An 18,979-nucleotide genomic window follows, 5' to 3' on the forward strand; every position below is an offset into this window, starting at 1 on the left:
TCCCCCCTTTGTGAAAAACAATACATTTGATATACTGTATGAATAAATATGAGCCAGGTCAAACTAAGTACTCAATCACCTATAATAACTAGAAGGAAAAAAATCACATTTGCACATAAAAACCATAGGGGTCCTCCCCGTGTTGACTATTGACCTATCACTATACTTTCATATTCAAGGATGTTGTAGTAGCTACTGTAAACATTGTGGCGCATCCATTATGCTTTCCTCGTTTTTTTTAATGACATGAAACCTCATGCTGAGAAAACGTCGTGTTCTTACAGACAAATCTCAGGGTGGTAAACTGCCCTTGTACCTGCTGCTGCGTGCACCGCTGCGTTGACTGGCGCACGAGCCTCGACATACGTTGACGTCCTCGCCGCGCCATCTTTGGAAACACTGAAGCTCAACACTGAATGAAACTTCGTCTTCGTCGTTTGTTACGAGCCGCCCGCTGCTGTGGAATAACATCCTCGTCTTTCCAGGTGATGTTGGGTCACACTGTGGACATTGTAGCGACGTGTGTGTGTAGTTAATGAACTGAAACGCTTCTCGTTGTTTGGCAGCGCTGCTCTATTATGCTATGTGACCGGGGGTTAGCCGAGCCTGCTAATGCTAACAGCAGGCCTGACGATGAGGAGATCGATACTGCTGCGTGAAACTGTAAAGGTTTATTACAGAGACCGCACGCTGTGCACACTGGGGCACATTAAAGACTTTATTTAAGCGTTTCGTTAATTAGATTAGATTAATTCACAAATTAACTAACGCTTGCTCGCGCAGTGGTGTTTATAATCCAGCTGTGTCTGTAACGTTTCTGGTACACTTGCTAAATTGATTGAAAACTCTACATCTTGATCACTTCTATGTGCAACAAATGGATTTCAGCAGGTTTGTAAGAAAGCTGGTTTCGCCCGTAACATGGGGGGATGTGTTGTTTCTCGTCTACAGGTGTGGGATCAGTGGAGGTGGTCATGGGGATCAAGGTTCAGCGCCCTCGGTGCTTCCTTGACATCGGGATCAGTAATGTGCTCGGTAAGAATCAAACCTCATCTTTCTGCTATGATGCATCAATGAGCTAGAGGTTAAATAGGTAGACTAATTTGATAGATATGCACTGTAGGTTTGCATTGCAATCCCCATCTTCATGAGGGTTGTAAGAGTTTATGATATTTGGTGTATCATCATTGGTATGAATTGGTGCTGCATACATTTGTTTGTGTAATACAATAGACTCTGCTCCAGAATGGTGGATCAGCATCCCTCTAATTTGTTTAAACGAAACCTGATCATTGAATGTACTGTCCTTGATACACTGACAATTCACCACAATTTGAAGTAAAAAAAAAATGAATTAAACTTGGTGTTTCTTCGCAGTTGGAAGAGTTATAGTGGAGTTGTTCTCCGACGTTTGTCCCAAAACATGTGAAAACTTCAGATGCCTCTGTACAGGTATTTGATGCATTTCCACTTCAATAATTTGGTAGCAGTCTTTTTTTTTGTTATTTTCAAACTTAAATCATAATTACTGTTGTTTCATCCAGGCGAGAAAGGAGTTGGTAAAGGAACTATGAAGCCCCTACACTACAAAGGATGTCTGTTCCATCGAGTTGTAAAAGACTTCATGATTCAAGGGGGAGACTTCAGTGAAGGTGAGTAAAAGAAAGTTGAAGGTTATGAATGGTGCATATAACTTAAAATGAATGTGATTGCAAGCATGTCCCAACCTCTTTTCCTGCTTCACCTCTTTGTTCTTTGATATCTTAGGCAATGGGAGAGGAGGTGAATCCATCTATGGAGGCTTTTTTGAAGGTACAGACCTCTGTCAGAGCTGTCAGTTGTTATCCAAACTAGTATTGGCTTCAAGCTGACGGTACATTCTTGTCCTTTTCCCCAGATGAAAGCTTTGCAATGAAACACAACAAGGAGTACCTGCTGTCTATGGCCAATAGGGGTAAAGATACAAATGGATCCCAGTTTTTCATGTAAGCATTAAGTCTACATTTATAACAATGTGGTATATACTTAGTTATTTTTATCACCGGCAAAGTCTCTAAATAATGATGTGCTTTTTTTCTTGAATGGCTTGCCGGGACACTTCAGAACAACAAAACCATCACCACATCTGGATGGGTAATTGCTGCTTGGTTTCATCTGAAAATCTATTTGATTGCACAGTGCACAATCTACACAATATATTGGCGTCCCTTAAACCCCACAGCACTTTCTTTTTTTTCTCAGTGTCCATGTGGTTTTTGGTCACGTGATCTCTGGCCAAGAGGTTGTTCAAACCATGGAGAACCAGAAAACGGATCCTAACAGCAGACCATACGCTGATGTGAAGGTTTTGAACTGTGGCGAGTTGATCCCCAAATCTAAAGGTTGGTTTGTGTGCAAAGCATTCGATTGTTTTCACAATTAGTTTCATTTTATGCATCTTGTAAAGCATTGCATGTAACTCTTTATCTCACAGCAAAGAAAGAAGCAAAAAAGAGAGAGCGAGCCTCCCCCAGTTCCAGCAGTAGCTCGAGTGACTCTGACAGCTCCTCAGATTCCTCCTCTGATTCTGAAGAATCTGAGAAAGAATCCAAGAAGCGCAAAAAGAAGGCGAAAAAGCTGAAAAAGAAACAGAAGAAGAAGGAAAAGAAAAGGTACCTTTTTTTTATTCATTGTTTTTACTTAAGATTTTCACTGAAACACCAACATGGTAGCTTGACTGTGAACTTGATGCTTTATGGTTTAACAGTTCAGAAGCCGAAAGTGGTGCTGAAGAGAAAGAACAAGAGGAGGTGGTCACGTCTACTGTACGACCTGAAGAAATACCGGCCATCCCAGAGAACAGATTCCTCATGAGGAGAAGTCCCCAGGCTGTCCAGAAGGCAAAGGAGGAGGCTGAAAAAGATAAGAGACCTAAAGAGGAAAGGCCAAGAGAGAGGTTAGTCTGCTTGAAAAGTGTGCATTATATTATCTGTCCTCTGTGTTATACTGCACATAATTGTCACCATCCATTAATTTTCGTCACTTCTTTTCCCCCTCCCAGCACTGGCACAACATATAACTCTCAGTCAGCATATCATAGAAGACTGGTGATGACACGATCAGGCAGAAAAATAAAAGGCAGAGGGCCGAGGGTAAGTGCAATAATGTGAAAGTAAAAGTTTGTCCCAGCATATACGAGACTGGAATATATCAGTCTCTGAAAAGATGCTTTCAAATGTATTTCGAGTAAGTGAATGATTTGTCCTCTCTCCCATCCAGAGATACCGCACTCCATCACGCTCTCGTTCAAGGTCCAGGGATCGTTTTCGACGCAGTGAAACTCCTCCACACTGGCGTCAGGAGCTGCAGCGACAGAGGATGAGGGCAGTCACTGGAGAGCGCTGGATTAAGGGCGACAGGTAAGATGCTCCAACTTTAATTTATAGAAGGATTATGAAAATACACTGTACGTGGTCCTCCTTTTTTGGAAAAGGAAGTTATAAGTAATGATGTTTGTCTGTAATCATGGATCATTTATCTCCTTGATTGGAGATAGTGAAAATATTCTGATTAATGAGCAAATTCAATACTTTTTTATTTCTTTCTTTTTTTTTTAACAGTTTTTTTATTGAACCTTTTATTACCCACATTATTGAATGTATCATGTTGCCTGATGTTGACTTATTCTGTCTGAAGTAATGTTTACTTAAAAACATTTTTCTGTATTTTTTAAAGAGGTGACATGAATGAGGGCAAAGACGAGGCGGCTAAAGCTCCGAGAAGAGAGAGGCGGTCCTCAAGCACGAAGCACGAAAAAACTGCTGAGGATAAAAAAGACAAGAAAGCTCGGTCACACAGATCCAAGAGCAGAGATGACGATGCTGCAGAGAAGGATGAGAAGCACAGCAAACACAAGGCAAAGAAACAAGATAAATCTAAAAGTCCCAGTAAAAGCAGGGAAAAAAGTAGGAGATCCAAAAGCAGAGATAAAGGTCATAAGCACAAAAGTGACGACAGGAGAGGCCGGTCAAGAAGCAAAGACCGTAGTGTTCCTAAGAAAGACAAGGAATCAGAATCCGATCATAGTAAAGATAGAAATAAACGTCAAGAGTCTGAGAAAAAGCATAACGAGGACACAAAGGGAAATGGTGAGAGGACTAGGACAAAGTCAAAAAGTAAAGAAAGATCAACTACAAAAGATGGACGCAGATCAAGTAGCAGAAACAGGGACAGAGGAGCAACTGCAGCATCAAAAGACAAAGAAGAAAAACGAGAAAAAGACAAGGAAAGGGGCAGGGAGCGCAGCAAGAGCCAGGAGAGACGGTGCAACAGCGACAGGGAGAGTAGGAGGCGGGGATCATCTAGGGATAAGGAACGTCGAACAAGAAGTCCAGACAGAAGTAAGACCAGGGACTCGCACAGAAGCAGGCGCTCCAGAAGCAAGAGTAACAAAAGAGACCACAGCAAAGATCGATCATCTCATAGAAAAGACAGCCAAAGGAGAAGACGTAGTAGCAGTTCTGATAGTGACAGAAATGAGAAAAGAAAGAGTCAGAGGAGCCCCGATTCCAAAAGAAGAGCTAATAGTACCTCTAGATCCAAAGACAGAAGAAGTCCAGCCAGACCAAGACCAGACAGTACAAAGGGCAAAGACAAAAACGATAGCAAGAGAAATAAATCGAGCTCTAGCTCCAGCTCTGACAGCGACTGAGCCTGTGATGATGTCCTAAAGAAATGGGTTGGGATTTCTGTCCCACTTTTATACCCATTACTCATGTAATATGCAGCAACAGCTTCCTATCTAGAGTGAGAGATATTCATGTTTCTCATTCATTGCAGAAACTGTGATAACCCTGATAAGAAACATGAAAGAGAAAAAGCAGTAAAACTATAAACGAGAGATAAGAGGGGAAGAGATATCGAGAGCAGAGAGGATTAAGCTTAGCAGGATACAAAAAAAAACTGTAAACATTGAAATCAAATCCACAGTTTCAAACTGCAGCGTCACATGATCCCCTCCTGAAGTGGGGACTGTATTTGGGCTCTGAATGTGGATTTGTTCCCCATTAACACTGTAACACTTGATCGGAGCTGTAGCTGCATAGACAGATTAGAGAAAAGGGTTTGTATCTGAAAAAGAAATTCACAGACAGTGTCCACTGCCCTGCAGTTACGATAAAAGGACCGGGTTTTCTTTTAATTGTACATGAACACAGGAAGTCAGTTTAAAACAGTTTCTTTTGTTGTTTCTTTGGTAAATTATATTTTGGCTTAACAGCTCAAATTTCTGACAATTTGTTTAAAAAAAAAATATGAAGAAAAAATAATTTCAGATTTTACTGCAACAGATCCGCTCCTTTTTAAAAGTCTTTTCCCCTCGGGAGGTTTTCTACTGAAATTTGTTTTCATATTATTTAATACAGTTGGTTTGTGGGGATAAAGACTGCTTCTAACTGGCAAAGTCTGATGTTTACCTGCCAAGTTATTTTTTACAAAAACTACAAATCTGGAAGATGACACTCAATTTCTTGAATGCATGCATATCCTAGATGGAAAATGAACATTGTGAGGTTTTTTTTTTTGTACATCCACAACCTTACTGTAATCCTGTTTTCTTTTGAGATAACTCTGGATTGTTTTTGAAAGAAGAAATGTCACTGTCATGCTGTAAGTACAACATAAAACCAATTTGTATAAACTGTTTTGTGGAAGTTGGTTTTAAGAGGAACTCATCTACAGTATTGATTCAATTAAAACGCTCAGTTTGGATTTTAATCGGTTGTTTTAATATTCTGTAAATGCTGTTATAATCAGAACACAAACAAAATCACAGTTTTATACATAACAGGCCTAAACATTATTAGCATCCAATATTATCGTGACAAACAGTGATTTATATTTTCATAGTAACTTAACACTGTTAACCAGGGTCCACGTTTTCAGCCCAGACAAGTCTCTTCTCTGGTTGGTGCAGCTGATGTGAAGCATCCACAGAAAACATTGTTGTGTGATTGGTTAGTTTTGTGAATTTCAACCTTGAGGGAGGTCTCTCTGAACATCACAGAAGTTTTTTTTGCAGTGTTGGTAATAAACTGTTGACTTCAACCTTCAGAAGCCTAACAACATACATACTGAATAAAATGAACAATTTAAAGAACATATCTAAAAGTTAGTGTCTGAAATCACTCAGTGTTTACTCCTGCAAAGGTAAATGTACTACATGAGTGTATATCACAAACAATAGTTGACTAAAAGGAAATTAAATACTGTTCAGCATCCATTACTTGGTGACTTAACCCTCACTATCAGTTAACCTTCACAAATGGAAACAAAATGTCTTTGTAACATTGTTTTCCCAGATCTTCTCCTTTGTGCAATGCATTGTGGGAGAATAGCATCTGACACATGTCTCTTTTTGTGTATTCTGACTGGTTTGAGTTGGGTTTTCTAATGTGTGGACGTCACATAAATCCCTGCTAAGAATTTGCCTGTAGCATAGATTTGGGACGCACTGTTCAGTCTCCACAATATGGACACATCATATTTTGTTTGTTTTGGGCATTTTTCTGCCTGAATATATTAAAACAAAGAGAGAGGGATGGTAACTACAGCCAACAAGGTCCCGGGCTGAACTTGAACCATTCTGGTTTATGGTGAGTGTGTTGGTAGTCAACAATGGAGCGATTTCAGACACAGACTTTGTGAAGCTATTTTAAGAATGTAATTAAAACATTCAGTATGTTCAAAGATGCTGAATTCAGGGAAACGTGTGGATAAAATCTTCCTGCTGGGGAAGAACTAAGACCACATAAACCCAAGTCTCCTCTTTGCTTCTTGAATATCTACAGCCTCATTGAGCTTTTTAATGTTCTGCGTGACACCAGAGGCATGTTTAGGCATCCGAGCGCCACTAGAGTTCTGAACTTGGTAACTGGACCTGACTCCGCTGAAAGGAGGACCGAGCCCTCCGCCAATCCCCTCCCTCACAGCTCTGCAAAGTGGATACACGTTCCTCTGAGCGTCCCCTGTCGCGCTGATGACATGCTGTGAGTACTGCTGAAACTGCTTCTCCTCCTCGGCCATGAGCTGTGCGTTCTGTGCCATGAACTCCTGTTCCTCTCTTCTCAGCTGCTGATCTCTGGCCATGTTTGTAGCCTGTGTATGAAAAAGCTTCAGTTATAACTGTCACAAATTCACCAGCACAGAACAAAGGGCTCATAACTGTGAATGCTCTGTCTGTAATGATGATGAGCTGTGGTGTTACCGTACCATTTGTGCAGCATGGAAGTCTCGTAGTTTTCTCTTGTCCTCTCTGATCCTCTGAGCCTTCAGCTGTTGTTTCTCAGAAAATATCCTGTCAGCCTCTTTCTTGGCCTTGAGCGTGTCCTGGGCAGTCTGCTGCGCTACTTTGTCCCTCTGCTCCTTCTCTTGTCTCTGGTGAAACAGTTTGTTATATTGAGAGATTTAATTTGCCACAGTAATTTGATTTGGTGAGGTGCCATCGATCGCAGAATCTGAACCTGAGTTACCATTATTTCTCGTTGAGCGGCAATGGACTTTGACATGGCCATCTTCTTCTCCTCCTCCTCCCACCGCTGTTGGGCCTGTATGGCTTCCCGCTCAGCGACAGCCCTCGCAATCCTCTGCTCCTCACTGACACTTTTATCCTCCTTTTCCACTATCAGTTTGTCCATGATCTTCTCTCTCTGCACCTGGGCCTCTCTGAAGAATAAAAACACTCAGCAATTTTAATCATTAACATTAGAGATGCCAAGGAAACTAAATGGAGATACTCTGGGTTTTACCTCAACAACTCAGCTTCTTTCTCTCTCCTTAACTTCATCATTTTTTGTTTGGCAGAGAGGAAAACTTTCCTTTGCTCCTCTTCAGCCTCCTGTTTTAGTGCATCTGCTGCTCTTATAACATCTCTATTTGCCAGATGTTCCTGCAAATACAGAGTACACAACAATAAACCTATATACCAGATAATAAGGATACAAATACCACGTAACTTTGCAACTCTACCAGGTGAGCTCGCATGACATTTCTCTTGTGCTCTGCTTGTCTTTCGTCCTCTCTTCTTTGCTCGTGCAGATAAAGTTCTCGAAGGCGGTGGATTTCCTCTCCTTCCTTCTTGCTCTCGGCCTTTTGACGCTCTCTCGCCAACTCATTTTCCTTAATCCTAAAGAAACATATGACAAAATATTCACACACAAGCCTATTTCTCAGGCTCTCACTGTTTGTAACAACCAGGAACAGTAAAGGCTTCAGCAGAAATTTAAATCATCCAGTTGATAAAAAACAAAAGCAATGCATATAATTGGAATAGAGAGACCAGTACAACTGTAGCCTGCTGAAATCTGGTCTGATGTGGGACTTACTTGTTTTTCAGGTCTTCTGCAACAGTCAGTCTCTCAAATTTCTTCTGACGTGCTTTCTCCTGCTCCTGCCTCCGAACATCGTCCTCTTTGCTCTTCACTTTATGCAGGAAATCTTTGTCCACATCTTTAGAGGCGCTCTTTATTCTCTGCTTCAGTTCAATCTGGGCCTCCCTCTCCTTCAGCACCTCTGTCAGCAAGAGCGCACGCTGTGGGCGTAGTAAAAAATAACTTGTTATATGACGGTATCAGTGTATAAAAAGCCTAACAGTAATGCTGACACCTACATGTAGTCGTTTGACTTGGTCTGTTTGATAATACAGCTGAGTCTTGGCTTTTTCAATAGCCTCTTTACGCGTCTGTTCTCGGTATTGGGCCTCTTCTATATCGATCAGTTTCCTTTTCTCCTCCTCGATCTGCTCCCGAATCTTCTTTGCCTCCAGCTTCTTTTGCCTTTGCCCCTTCAATAAATATGAAAACCAGAAGTAAGTTAAGCTTTGGTTTTCCTGCAGGATATTGTGTTTTTTGAAACCTCTTTAGCACATCTGGAAACAATACACAAAACCCAGCACAGGCAACTTACAGCAAGCGTATTGGACCACAGTTTCACCGCCTCTTTTGATTGCAGGTGCAGGGCCTCTCTCCGGCTGGCTGCCTCTCTCAGCCTCTCAGTCTCTTTATTGACCTGGTTCAGTTCGTCTTGAATCCTCAGCCATTCAGCCTTGGGTAAGACCTTGACTTGTCGGAGATCAGGTGGCTGGATCCTCCTGCTGGCTAACTCTGCTGAAGGTGCTGTTTAAAAAGGGAGGGAGTTAGCCACAGTATCTTATGGGAACTGAATAATTAAGCACCATGAAAGTTAATAATGCATGTAGATGAGGACTGTGAAGATGATGAAGACCCTTACAAAATGTAATATACATATGATTCCTTCAAAGTAAAAGGTGAACCTGTTGACATGTGCCAAAACTGGTTTATGTTTGTATAAGCAGGGCCATAGTTACCACTAAACACAGAGGATGTGTCCTCCATATGGTTTACATCCTCTCTGGCATTTTAATGACTGGAGCAGTTTACATTCTCTAGTTTTTAACCGAATCGTTTATTATTACAAGTCATAACTCATACATTTACATTGAGATGATACATAGCCAACAGAGTGACCCCCTCATCATCAACCTTTTTCATTTCATGTCTTTTCTCTAAATGAGTCTATCTGAGATAATATAATTGACCCTTTGATTACCAAAAAAGAAAAGACAGCCAATCATTATGTGCCACTGTATTAAGTTCTGTAATCTCTGCAAATTGTGTGTTAGCTATGATTCTTCAGTGTTTTCCCAGCTGTAGACTACAATTGTGCAAAACCTTTCCTCAAAAGCACGGCTTTTTGAAGTTGTAATCAGTTTATTAACTTAGTCTACATTTTAAATAGATCTGTTTTCACCAGAGAACATGTTTTAGGAGGCTAGTAAAATGCAAACCCAGGTCAGATGTGATTGAAACACTGGCCATGTCTTTGCCATAAGAGGTAATAACTAGATGTCAGATACTTCTAGAGAGGCCATTACAAACAAGAAACAGTTTACACGGTTGTGCAAGAAGGTTGTATGCCATGACATTTAAATGTTAAATGTTGTCAGAGCTACTCTGACATTTTCTAGTGAGTCAGTTGGTCATGTTTCCTGTGAGACAAATCAAACAGTTAAGTTATCTCTAGAAACCTCAAACCTTCAATAAGCTAGAGCTCTCACCACTTTTACTGGACCTTCTCCGTCGGCCGAGCTGAACCACCGACGCCATTTGTGTTTGGTACATTCGCTATGGTTTAAAGAAAGAAAAAGTGGCTGCTTTAACGAAAAAAAGCGGCCTGTCCAAGAAAGTTTTTGTGGAGCAAACGTTACACACACTACCGTGCCAGTCTGCGTGTGTTGCGCTGTATCCAGGCAACGGCTGGACCAATCTGAGGAACTTCCGGTGATTGACGACAGGTGCCGCTGTGGGTCAAGCGACAACTGTCGATTCACTCCTACGCACTAACATTACCAGAGATACTGGTAAATGTGTGTTTGTTTATTTGATACAATAAAAAAAAATTGAAATCTTACATCTTTATTTTATTCTAATAAAACAATATTCCTCCAAAAAAAATTCCTACAAGGGATTCAGGAGTCAGTACAAGTCACAATGATCAATGCTTTTTTAATTCTCAACTTCTTTTTTAAACTCACCCCTGTACCAATTGTCTGCATTATAATAGCTGTGGGTGTGATAGAGGTGTTTTAAGATGTAGCTAATGTAAAAATGTTGTGATTAAAATATTCAATTGAGTCTAATAAGATTTTCCAATTTAAAGGTTGAACAACCAAGATGATTTTGTTACATTATATTTTCACCTCCTCCGCCATTGGAAAAAAAACTAAGTTTTGACACAATAAATTTTTACTGCACTGGAAAGTCCTAACTTTAAATGTGGAAAAGTTCTCATGAAATCCGAAGGTCAGTAAATCATTTTAGATTGCACTGTTGAATCTATTGCAGGAAATCTGGGTCTTAGTATAACAAAGGGTTAACAAATAGGACAACATATGAAACTGGCCTGATGGGTCCCTTATGTCATTAAAATGAGTCTAAGTGCGCCACTGAAGAATCAACTTCTATAATTAAAGCATTAAAGTGGGTCCCACATTATGATCATCACTGTCTTGAGACCATGTCTTGACTTGAAGAGTGACTTGAATACTGAGCCAACTCTGATATAAGAGGACTGCATGTCATGTGCAGCCTAATAAGTCAGGTGATGCACAGTGTCTCTTGAATTAAGACTGAAAAAAAAGAAACTTGCCTGACCTTAAATGTTGAATGGTTGACAGACTGTTGTTTCTTTATGTCTGCTGTATTTTAACATCTAAGCTCTCAACTTCATTATAATTCCGATCATAAAATCATGTATTTTATGATTCCCAATACTTGTAATACTTCCCATTGTACTTTTAACTCCACTACATTAGTTTGACAGCTTGGGGTGCAGTTTACCTAAAGTTTTGACAGTAAAAGTTTTCCCACGCCCTGGCCAACTCAAAATTTTGTTGATATTTGCAAAAAAGAAATAAATACAATTCTTGCAGCAGATGGCAAAAAAAAAATTTGACTCTTCAAACTTTAATACACTAGGTCTATAGCTTTTTATTTCATGAGCCCCAGACAACTGGAAAAAAAAAAGTCTGCAAAGATGAGCAGGAGGAGCAAGTCTCCAGGTGACATAATTGAAACTGTAATAATATGAATTAGTTTGATGTTAATATACAAATTAACCAACTTTGTGTAGGCTACTTTTATACTCTTTTGCTGATGCTCATGTAGATTACTAATGTAACATTTTAACACACAAACAGTGAAAACTTCTTCCATGGCTGACATATCCAGCCGGCCTCCTGTCTGGATGCAGCTGCGTCAGAGACTGCACGGGGAGGCGGGTTTTCCTTAGAAAGGGGGCTGTCCCAGATCCGAGATAACCATTCAAAACCTACAGAGGGAAAAGCAACTCCCCATGTCCATCATCACCTCACCCCGGCATCTACCATTTACCACAAGTTAGCCCCACCGCGAAAGAGCCAAGCCGAAGAACAAACTGCCAAGATGGCCCCGATCTCCATCAAAAGTGTCCTGATCAGTGAGAGCGTGGACCCCCGCTGCAGGAGGCTGCTGGAGGAAAATGGCATCCGAGTGACGGAGAAGCAGAACATGAAGAAGGATGAATTACTGGCGGAGATAAAGGTAAAGGAGAGCAGCCCGTGTTGCACAATTGCTTTCACGTGCAGGTTGTCTTTTTCTTTTCATCTTGCGCAACATGCATTTTTTTTTAAATAGTCGCTTTAGTTTCGGTCTGTCTACAAGTTCCAGTGATTTTGTCGCTGCACTTGTCTTGGGGAAGAAGTGAAAAAGGCAGCGATGTGTTTCTTTTTCTTTTTCCTTATTTCTCACACAAAGTTTAATAAATGGTGTGTGCACTTCGATGCGACCCTCTGATTTCATGCTGTGTGTGTGTGTGTGTGTGTATGAATCGCATGTAAAGGGGTGCTTGCTGATTTTTGTGGTTTAGTACCGCCCCTTGTGAAGCTGATGCAACTCATCTCCGAGTTTACCGGCTCCCCCATCACAGCCACTTTACACACACCGGCAGCTATTATCACAGCCGGTGTGAGTGTGTCTATGTGTGTGAGTAACAGAAGCAAATATTTGCTTTCCACAGATTAGACTTGTCATATTGGAAACAATAGGGTTGCATTTCTCAAACAACCTAAATGGATAGTAGTGTGCAGTGTGCAGTTCTTCAAGGCCACATTATGTCATGCCTTTTGGTCCCTGAGGGCAAAAATGAAGCCCTCGTGGCCGCCACCACCTTCTTAACCTCATTTTTTCTGTGCTTTTACATTTCCAAAGTATACTTTATTGGTATGTAACCGACTGATTGAGTGATGAAGTTATCACCAGTCAGCTGAATGCCACATGACATAGAGATATCACCACTGGTCAGAACTGTTTCCCTACTAGTTATTGGTCTCTGAAAGGTCATTCGGTGCCAAGAAGCGGTGTTGCAAAGTAAGTGTCTTTTTGTGATTAGCTAAACTGACTTTTTCAACTGCGGAAGCAACTCTTTCGCACCCACAAAAAAGCACCTAACATCAAATCTAGCAACTCTTTCGATGCACATTTGCTACTTTCCATAGAAGAGCGTTGCAGGATTGCCCGATTTGGAGGAGGTCAGGCTTCCTCCCACAGAAGTCACTGCTCTTAAGGCTCTTTTCATGTCATGTTCATTCCTTACCAAAATCTTGGTATAAATCAAAGTCTCACAAAGTCACTGATGCTGTGAATCTGTGCAGAGAGTAACATTGTACCTTTCTCACCCTCCCAGGACTACGATGGCCTTGTGGTTAGATCTGCAACCAAGGTGACAGCTGATGTTATCAATGCTGCTGATAATCTCAGAATCATTGGGAGAGCCGGGACTGGGGTGGACAATGTGGACGTTGATGCTGCCACCAAAAAGGGTATAATTGTCATGAAGTAAGTCTTCACTCTTTGTTTTTGCATAAATTTGACTTGTACAGGTTCAGTGTAACTTACAGTATAGTCCAGTAACCGTCGACTCTTCTTTGCAGCACACCGAGCGGTAACACCATCAGTGCTGCAGAGCTGACATGTGCCTTACTGATGAGCCTCTCAAGGCAAGATGAGTCATGTCTTCATTTTGTTATATACGTTTATTCATTATGATTGCATGTTTGAAACTTAATAAATAAACATGTTTTCTTTTTTTCAGAAATGTGCCTCAAGCTGCAATGTCGATGAAGCAAGGGAACTGGGATCGCAAAAAGGTAAGCAGAGGGGTTTGGTTTGCCCCCGTCTGCTGTTCGAGGGACTGTTTGCAGTTGGCACACAAAGCAAATTTGCCATTGCATGGTCGACTCCATTGTTCATCCGGTCGGCACTAATCTGATGCGACACTCAGATCTGTGCAGTTTTGCATTTGGTGGTCAGGGTCTTTTGTTTTTGTTTCTAATTTTACAGTTCATGGGTGCAGAGCTGTACGGCAAAGTGCTCGGGATCGTTGGACTCGGGAGAATAGGAAAAGAAGTCGCCTCTCGAATGCAATCGTTCGGCATGAGGGTGAGTGAAGAGATTACAGGACAAGACCGTACTCGCACTTCTCAGGTTTTAATAGCTCTATGATGTTAAGATTTAATGATCATGTTTATAAATCATTTTTTCTCTTCAGACTATTGGCTATGATCCAATCACTCCACCTGAGGTGTCAGCCAGCTGGGGGGTGGAGCAGATGAGTCTGGAGAAGCTTTGGCCCCAGTGTGACTATATTACTGTCCACACTCCCTTAATGCCCTCTACTGTGGGTGAGTTGTGTTCAGATCCTGCCCACTGAGCAGCCTTATACATGAGATCCTGGCTGATCACATGACTGTTGCAGCTTGAACATGCACATTGTAGAACTTGCTTTTTTTTTTGCGTGTGTGTCCAAGGTCTACTTAATGATGAAACATTTGGAAAATGCAAGAAGGGAGTGAAAGTTGTGAACTGTGCTCGAGGGGGCATAATTGATGAGGACGCTCTCCTCAGAGCGTTGGAGTCTGGACAGTGTGGAGGAGCAGGACTGGACGTCTTTGTGGAGGCAAGTTTTGTCATCCGTCATCACACAGTAATCTGACTACAACCGACTGCAACAACGTCAGGCTGCTTTTATATATTAAAGGTTGTGTTGGAGATCTTATTCTGGATCATTCTTTCCTAAACTGCTCGAAATCCTCCTAACACTTGATTGTAAATAAAGGCTTTTTCACAAAAATGAAAAAAACACTTGCCTGGGGAACGAACAAGCTTTAAAAAACACCATCCAATCACGTACAATGTCACGTTGTAGTCAATTGGATCATGATGTGTCATGATCCAATGTGTGATTTTCCAGGATCTCCAACCCTACCTTTAAGAGGTGTCTTTACATCACTCTTGAATGACTATAATGGAGATGTCATAGTTTATATATGTGTTTATGTTTGGCCCCAGGAGCCACCTAAGAACCGCTCACTGGTGGACCATCCCAATGTGATCAGCTGTCCTCACCTGGGAGCCAGTACCAAGGAGGCCCAGGCTCGCTGTGGGGAGGACATCGCTCTGCAGATTGTGGACATGGTGAAGGGCAAGAATTTGGTTGGAGCAGTAAGTTGAAGTCGATGCTCAGTGTGATTTTTGTAAGATGTATGAATGCTTGAGGAAATACTTCGCAATTTGGGCACAGTCACGTGACATCCATCGCACACACTCTGTGTCAAAGCCTACGTATATCCAGGTGAGACTGTGTCCTGAAATGTGCTGTTTTCTGTTGCACTCAGTATCTTAGCATGTGTCACACCATCTCATAAGGTAATTATATTCATTCTGAACAACACACTGTAACTTGGGTATTAATGATTGTGATAATCCTCTCTCCTCTGCATGAGTTTTACTCAGTAAAAATGTCAGCAGGTCTTGACATTCATCTGTTTCCAAGGTCAGCAGTCAAACTTTCAATCTTAAAATCAGTGCCTCCCATATGAATCAGTTGTCTTCCATATGATTAACTCAGTGATTGCCATGGTTACAACTCTATTTGCCTTTTTATTAAAAGTGCTCATGTGAGATGACTTCTTCCAGCATCAACATATTGCAGGTGATCACTTATTCATGGGATATGTGTTTGAGCAGTCTTCCGAAATGCACTGAGTGCAATAGATTAATGGAACCTAAGTATTATTATTCATACATTCCCCTGTATTTTAATGCTGTACTTTAGTTCCACATATGGTCAGAACCATAAGTGGTGTTGGTGCATGAATGTGGGGCTCTCCCTTATGGAAGTGCAGGGGAGCTGCTTATATGAAACATGAAACATTTGATGTATAGTTTATTGTGGTTATAACAACAGTGGATCATTAGGGCTCTCTAAGGCTGCACAATGGATCACAATGCAATCTGAATCACAAACCAAATCACTGGAGTTGAATAAAATGTGACACAACATTGTTATGCATTTTTAGTGCTACGTATACTGTAAGTGTTGAGTTGCTATAGCGACACCCTCGCTATCAGATCATATTCTCAAGACATGAAGGGATGTGTTTGTTTGGAACAAGACCAACAAAAATCACAGCATCATATTTTTGAGTGAAAATGAATAGCAAATTGGAATTGTAATGTAATAATATATTTTTTCACATTGTGCGGCCCTAGATATCACAATAATCTGCGTGTTCTTATCTAGTTATGATTATATCCCTAAGAGGCATTTGTATCTGAAAATGAGTTCATTTATTGGCTTCACTCTAAAATATGATGATGAGTCGGCTAAATGTCAATATCCTGTTGGTTGTTGCTAGGCAACAGGCCCAGATAATCTTTAAACTAGCTTTTAAGAACCAAAAAATCCACACTGCATCAAACCATCAACAATGTAATCAATTCAACTAGCAATGAAGAAGAAGAAAAGTGGCTGAATTATGCAAAGTGCGGAAGAATCTGCATTTAAAATCTGATCACATTCAGTTCACTAACACTGAATCCATATATTTTCTTTTTTTTCTGTAGGTAAATGCTCAGGTTCTTGCCAGCACTTTCTCCCAGGAGTCTCAACCTCTGATTAAACTGGGAGAAGCCGTTGGAGCTGTTTTGCAGTCATGCACAAACTCTGAGAAACCTTTCAGCCAAGTTCAAATCACCACCCACGGTAAAACTACTGGTCGAACTAGTTTGCTTTCGAATTCATGCCACTGAATGGGGGAAGATGGGAGGTTATGTGGGGTCTTTCTCCCCCTAGTGGTGTAACAGTGAAAATGGCACAATATTTGATCCATTCTATGTATGTCTTGGCAGTTGACTATTTTGTTAATGTGTTTCACTAATGGCAGCTAATATTATGAACCGTTTTCTTTAAACCAGGTGATTGCATGAAATCCTCCACTGGTTACATGACGGCAGCGGTGCTGGTGGGTCTGATGAATCATGAATCTGGCTGCTGCCCCAACCTCATCAATGCACTGAGTCTTGCCAAGGAAACTGGAATCATGGTACTACCTCACCTCAATGTGTCAAATACATTTGTGTGTCTGTGTATCCTAACAGAATAATTTCACATATGTGACTTGAACTTTCAGGTAAACCAGGCCCACTGCGCCTCTGAAGGGGGAAGCGGTGGCGTGTGCCGGGTGGAGGCCAAGGCCAGTGGCTCCAGCTACAAAGCCAGTGGTTCAGTTCAAGGTGGTGTGCCAGTGCTGCTGGAGCTCAGTGACAGTGCCTTCAGACAACCAGTCTCTCTCACTGGGAACCTACTTTTCTTCAAAGCCTCTGCCGGCCCTCAGCTCCTGTCCTCAGTGGCCGGTGAGAAACTTTACGATGGTGCTTGAACACATTTGATTTGTTTAAGGGAAATACCTGAAGTCCAACTGAATAAGACTAGGGCTAATAGATAGAAACCATTTTGTTTCTTTGGCTTGTTTTGGATGGATTTTTAAGGAAAACCTGTTTGTTTTTTGAGTCGGTCATAAGTAGTAGCAAAGAAATGACACCATACACTGCAAAAACTCAAAATCTTTCCAAGAATATTTGTCTTATTTCTTGTCAAAATGTCTCATTTCTAGTCAAAACTAATCTCTTTCCACTTAAAATAATACTCATCACATTTAAAAAAGTAGCTTGTTTTTAGATCATTTTCACTTGTTTCAAACAAATTTTCACTTAAAATAAGTAGAAAAATCTGCCAGTGAACGCAAGTTTTTTTGTGCTTGTAATAAGAAAGAAAAACTTGCCCCACTATCAGATTATTTCAAGTGAAAAAATGTTTGAAAAAAGTCGAAAAGTGTCTAAAAACAAGCTACTTTTTAAAAATGTGATGAGTCTTATTTTAAGTATAATGAGATTGTTTTGACTAAAAATAAGACAAATATTCTTGGTAAGATTTTGAGTTTTTGCAGTGCATGACGATTGGATGCATGTTAAGATGATTGTTTATTGTAAGCAGGACTCAAAGGAAAACATGACCAACAAAACCTGACTAACAAGTGAATAACATTTTTGTCTGCTTTGAATTCACATCATATTTTCCCCCTTTGATTGTTCTTTGTTTAGGAGTGCTGGCCTCAGAGGGAGTGGAGATCGAGTCCTTCAGTGCTCCCTCAGACCGCTCTGGGGATCTGTGGTACTGCATGGGGGTGTCCTCTCTCCTGCGAGACCTCGGTGCCTTGAAGCCTTTGGTGAAGGAGGCAGCACAACTCGCCATTTAAACGACAGCAGCAAAGCGTGCACAGTGCTCGGCATAACGTTCAGTATCTGAAAAACATTACACGTTCCAGAGTGTCTAATATAACTGGTTTTTAGAGTTTACAGCTAACAACTTGTTGAGGAGTTGAACTCTTGTAGTTTGATACTTGTATTTTGATAACATTCCAGCGTTTAGACGGTTCATTTAGTGAAACGAAATTAAATGTTTAAATTGTTGTTCAGTTTCATAACAATATGTAAAATAAAATGCCCTTACTAAAAAAAGAAAAGGTGAAATAACGATTATTTTATTTTGTTAAATGAGATTTGACTCAGATTTTTTTTGAGAAGATTTATATCATTTCTAGAGTCCAGGTTTCAGGTTGACATTACATTGTACGGGGCAACACAATAGGCAAACATAATGGAGTAATAACGTAACTGACATCTGGTTCATAGGTTGTTTTGTTTTTTTAATGCAAAACAAGCTCATAAAATATGATGCATCATCCAATAAAAACACCCACCAGTAGGGACCCTAATCTAGCCAATACAACCAAGGTCAGTCATTTGGAAGTATTGTCCTCAAATGTTGCTCATTTCCAAATTTGATTTTGGTAATTTACTTGTAGTAGCTAGTTGTGTGTTAAGTTCTTCCTGCTTGAAATTCATGTTTATGGAGTCAATTTTGTTTTTCCACTCTGTAAAAATATAACAAACAGACACATTAGCAGCCGCATGTTCTCTCAGGAATCAATGGTATTATTTTACTATTATTACTCTACTATTTACATATTTTACTGTATATATAGTGT

The 18,979-nt window shown here is 40.7% G+C and overlaps 3 protein-coding genes across 4 annotated transcripts; 2 read left to right on the forward strand and 1 right to left on the reverse strand.

Annotated features, from left to right (window-relative positions):
- The first annotated feature begins 348 nt into the window (after positions 1 to 348).
- Positions 349 to 5,806, forward strand: ppig (peptidylprolyl isomerase G (cyclophilin G)). Its single transcript, XM_085765546.1, has 13 exons — positions 349 to 485; positions 952 to 1,035; positions 1,378 to 1,452; positions 1,545 to 1,652; positions 1,768 to 1,812; positions 1,898 to 1,985; positions 2,104 to 2,133; positions 2,242 to 2,381; positions 2,474 to 2,651; positions 2,747 to 2,935; positions 3,041 to 3,131; positions 3,259 to 3,398; positions 3,715 to 5,806. Exons 2-13 carry the CDS (start codon positions 975 to 977, stop codon positions 4,688 to 4,690), a joined length of 2,121 nt encoding a protein of 706 aa, XP_085621672.1. The 5' UTR covers positions 349 to 485; positions 952 to 974; the 3' UTR covers positions 4,691 to 5,806.
- Positions 5,807 to 6,491: 685 nt separating this feature from the next.
- Positions 6,492 to 10,302, reverse strand: cfap210 (cilia and flagella associated protein 210). Of its 2 annotated transcripts, none has more exons than XM_085765552.1 (9): positions 10,112 to 10,287; positions 8,941 to 9,149; positions 8,645 to 8,818; positions 8,361 to 8,566; positions 8,005 to 8,161; positions 7,785 to 7,924; positions 7,509 to 7,701; positions 7,249 to 7,413; positions 6,492 to 7,134 (listed from the first exon to the last, which is right to left on the reverse strand). In XM_085765552.1, exons 1-9 carry the CDS (start codon positions 10,173 to 10,175, stop codon positions 6,778 to 6,780), a joined length of 1,665 nt encoding a protein of 554 aa, XP_085621678.1. In that variant the 5' UTR covers positions 10,176 to 10,287; the 3' UTR covers positions 6,492 to 6,777. The 2 variants fall into 2 exon arrangements, with proteins under 2 accessions (XP_085621678.1, XP_085621677.1); XM_085765551.1 differs by having other exon boundaries at positions 6,625 to 7,134; positions 8,941 to 9,140; positions 10,112 to 10,302.
- A 1,557-nt stretch (positions 10,303 to 11,859) lies between these two features.
- Positions 11,860 to 18,454, forward strand: phgdh (phosphoglycerate dehydrogenase). Its single transcript, XM_085765553.1, has 12 exons — positions 11,860 to 12,134; positions 13,276 to 13,427; positions 13,523 to 13,588; positions 13,684 to 13,738; positions 13,932 to 14,030; positions 14,140 to 14,272; positions 14,399 to 14,547; positions 14,940 to 15,092; positions 16,497 to 16,635; positions 16,848 to 16,975; positions 17,063 to 17,285; positions 18,033 to 18,454. The coding sequence occupies exons 1-12, from the start codon at positions 11,997 to 11,999 to the stop codon at positions 18,185 to 18,187; spliced, it is 1,590 nt and encodes a 529-aa protein (XP_085621679.1). The 5' UTR covers positions 11,860 to 11,996; the 3' UTR covers positions 18,188 to 18,454.
- Positions 18,455 to 18,979: the final 525 nt, after the last annotated feature.

The sequence above is a fragment of the Trachurus japonicus genome, chromosome 21 (assembly GCF_045865225.1).
Source record: "Trachurus japonicus isolate A0001 chromosome 21, Traja_1.0".
NCBI lineage: Eukaryota > Metazoa > Chordata > Actinopteri > Carangiformes > Carangidae > Trachurus > Trachurus japonicus.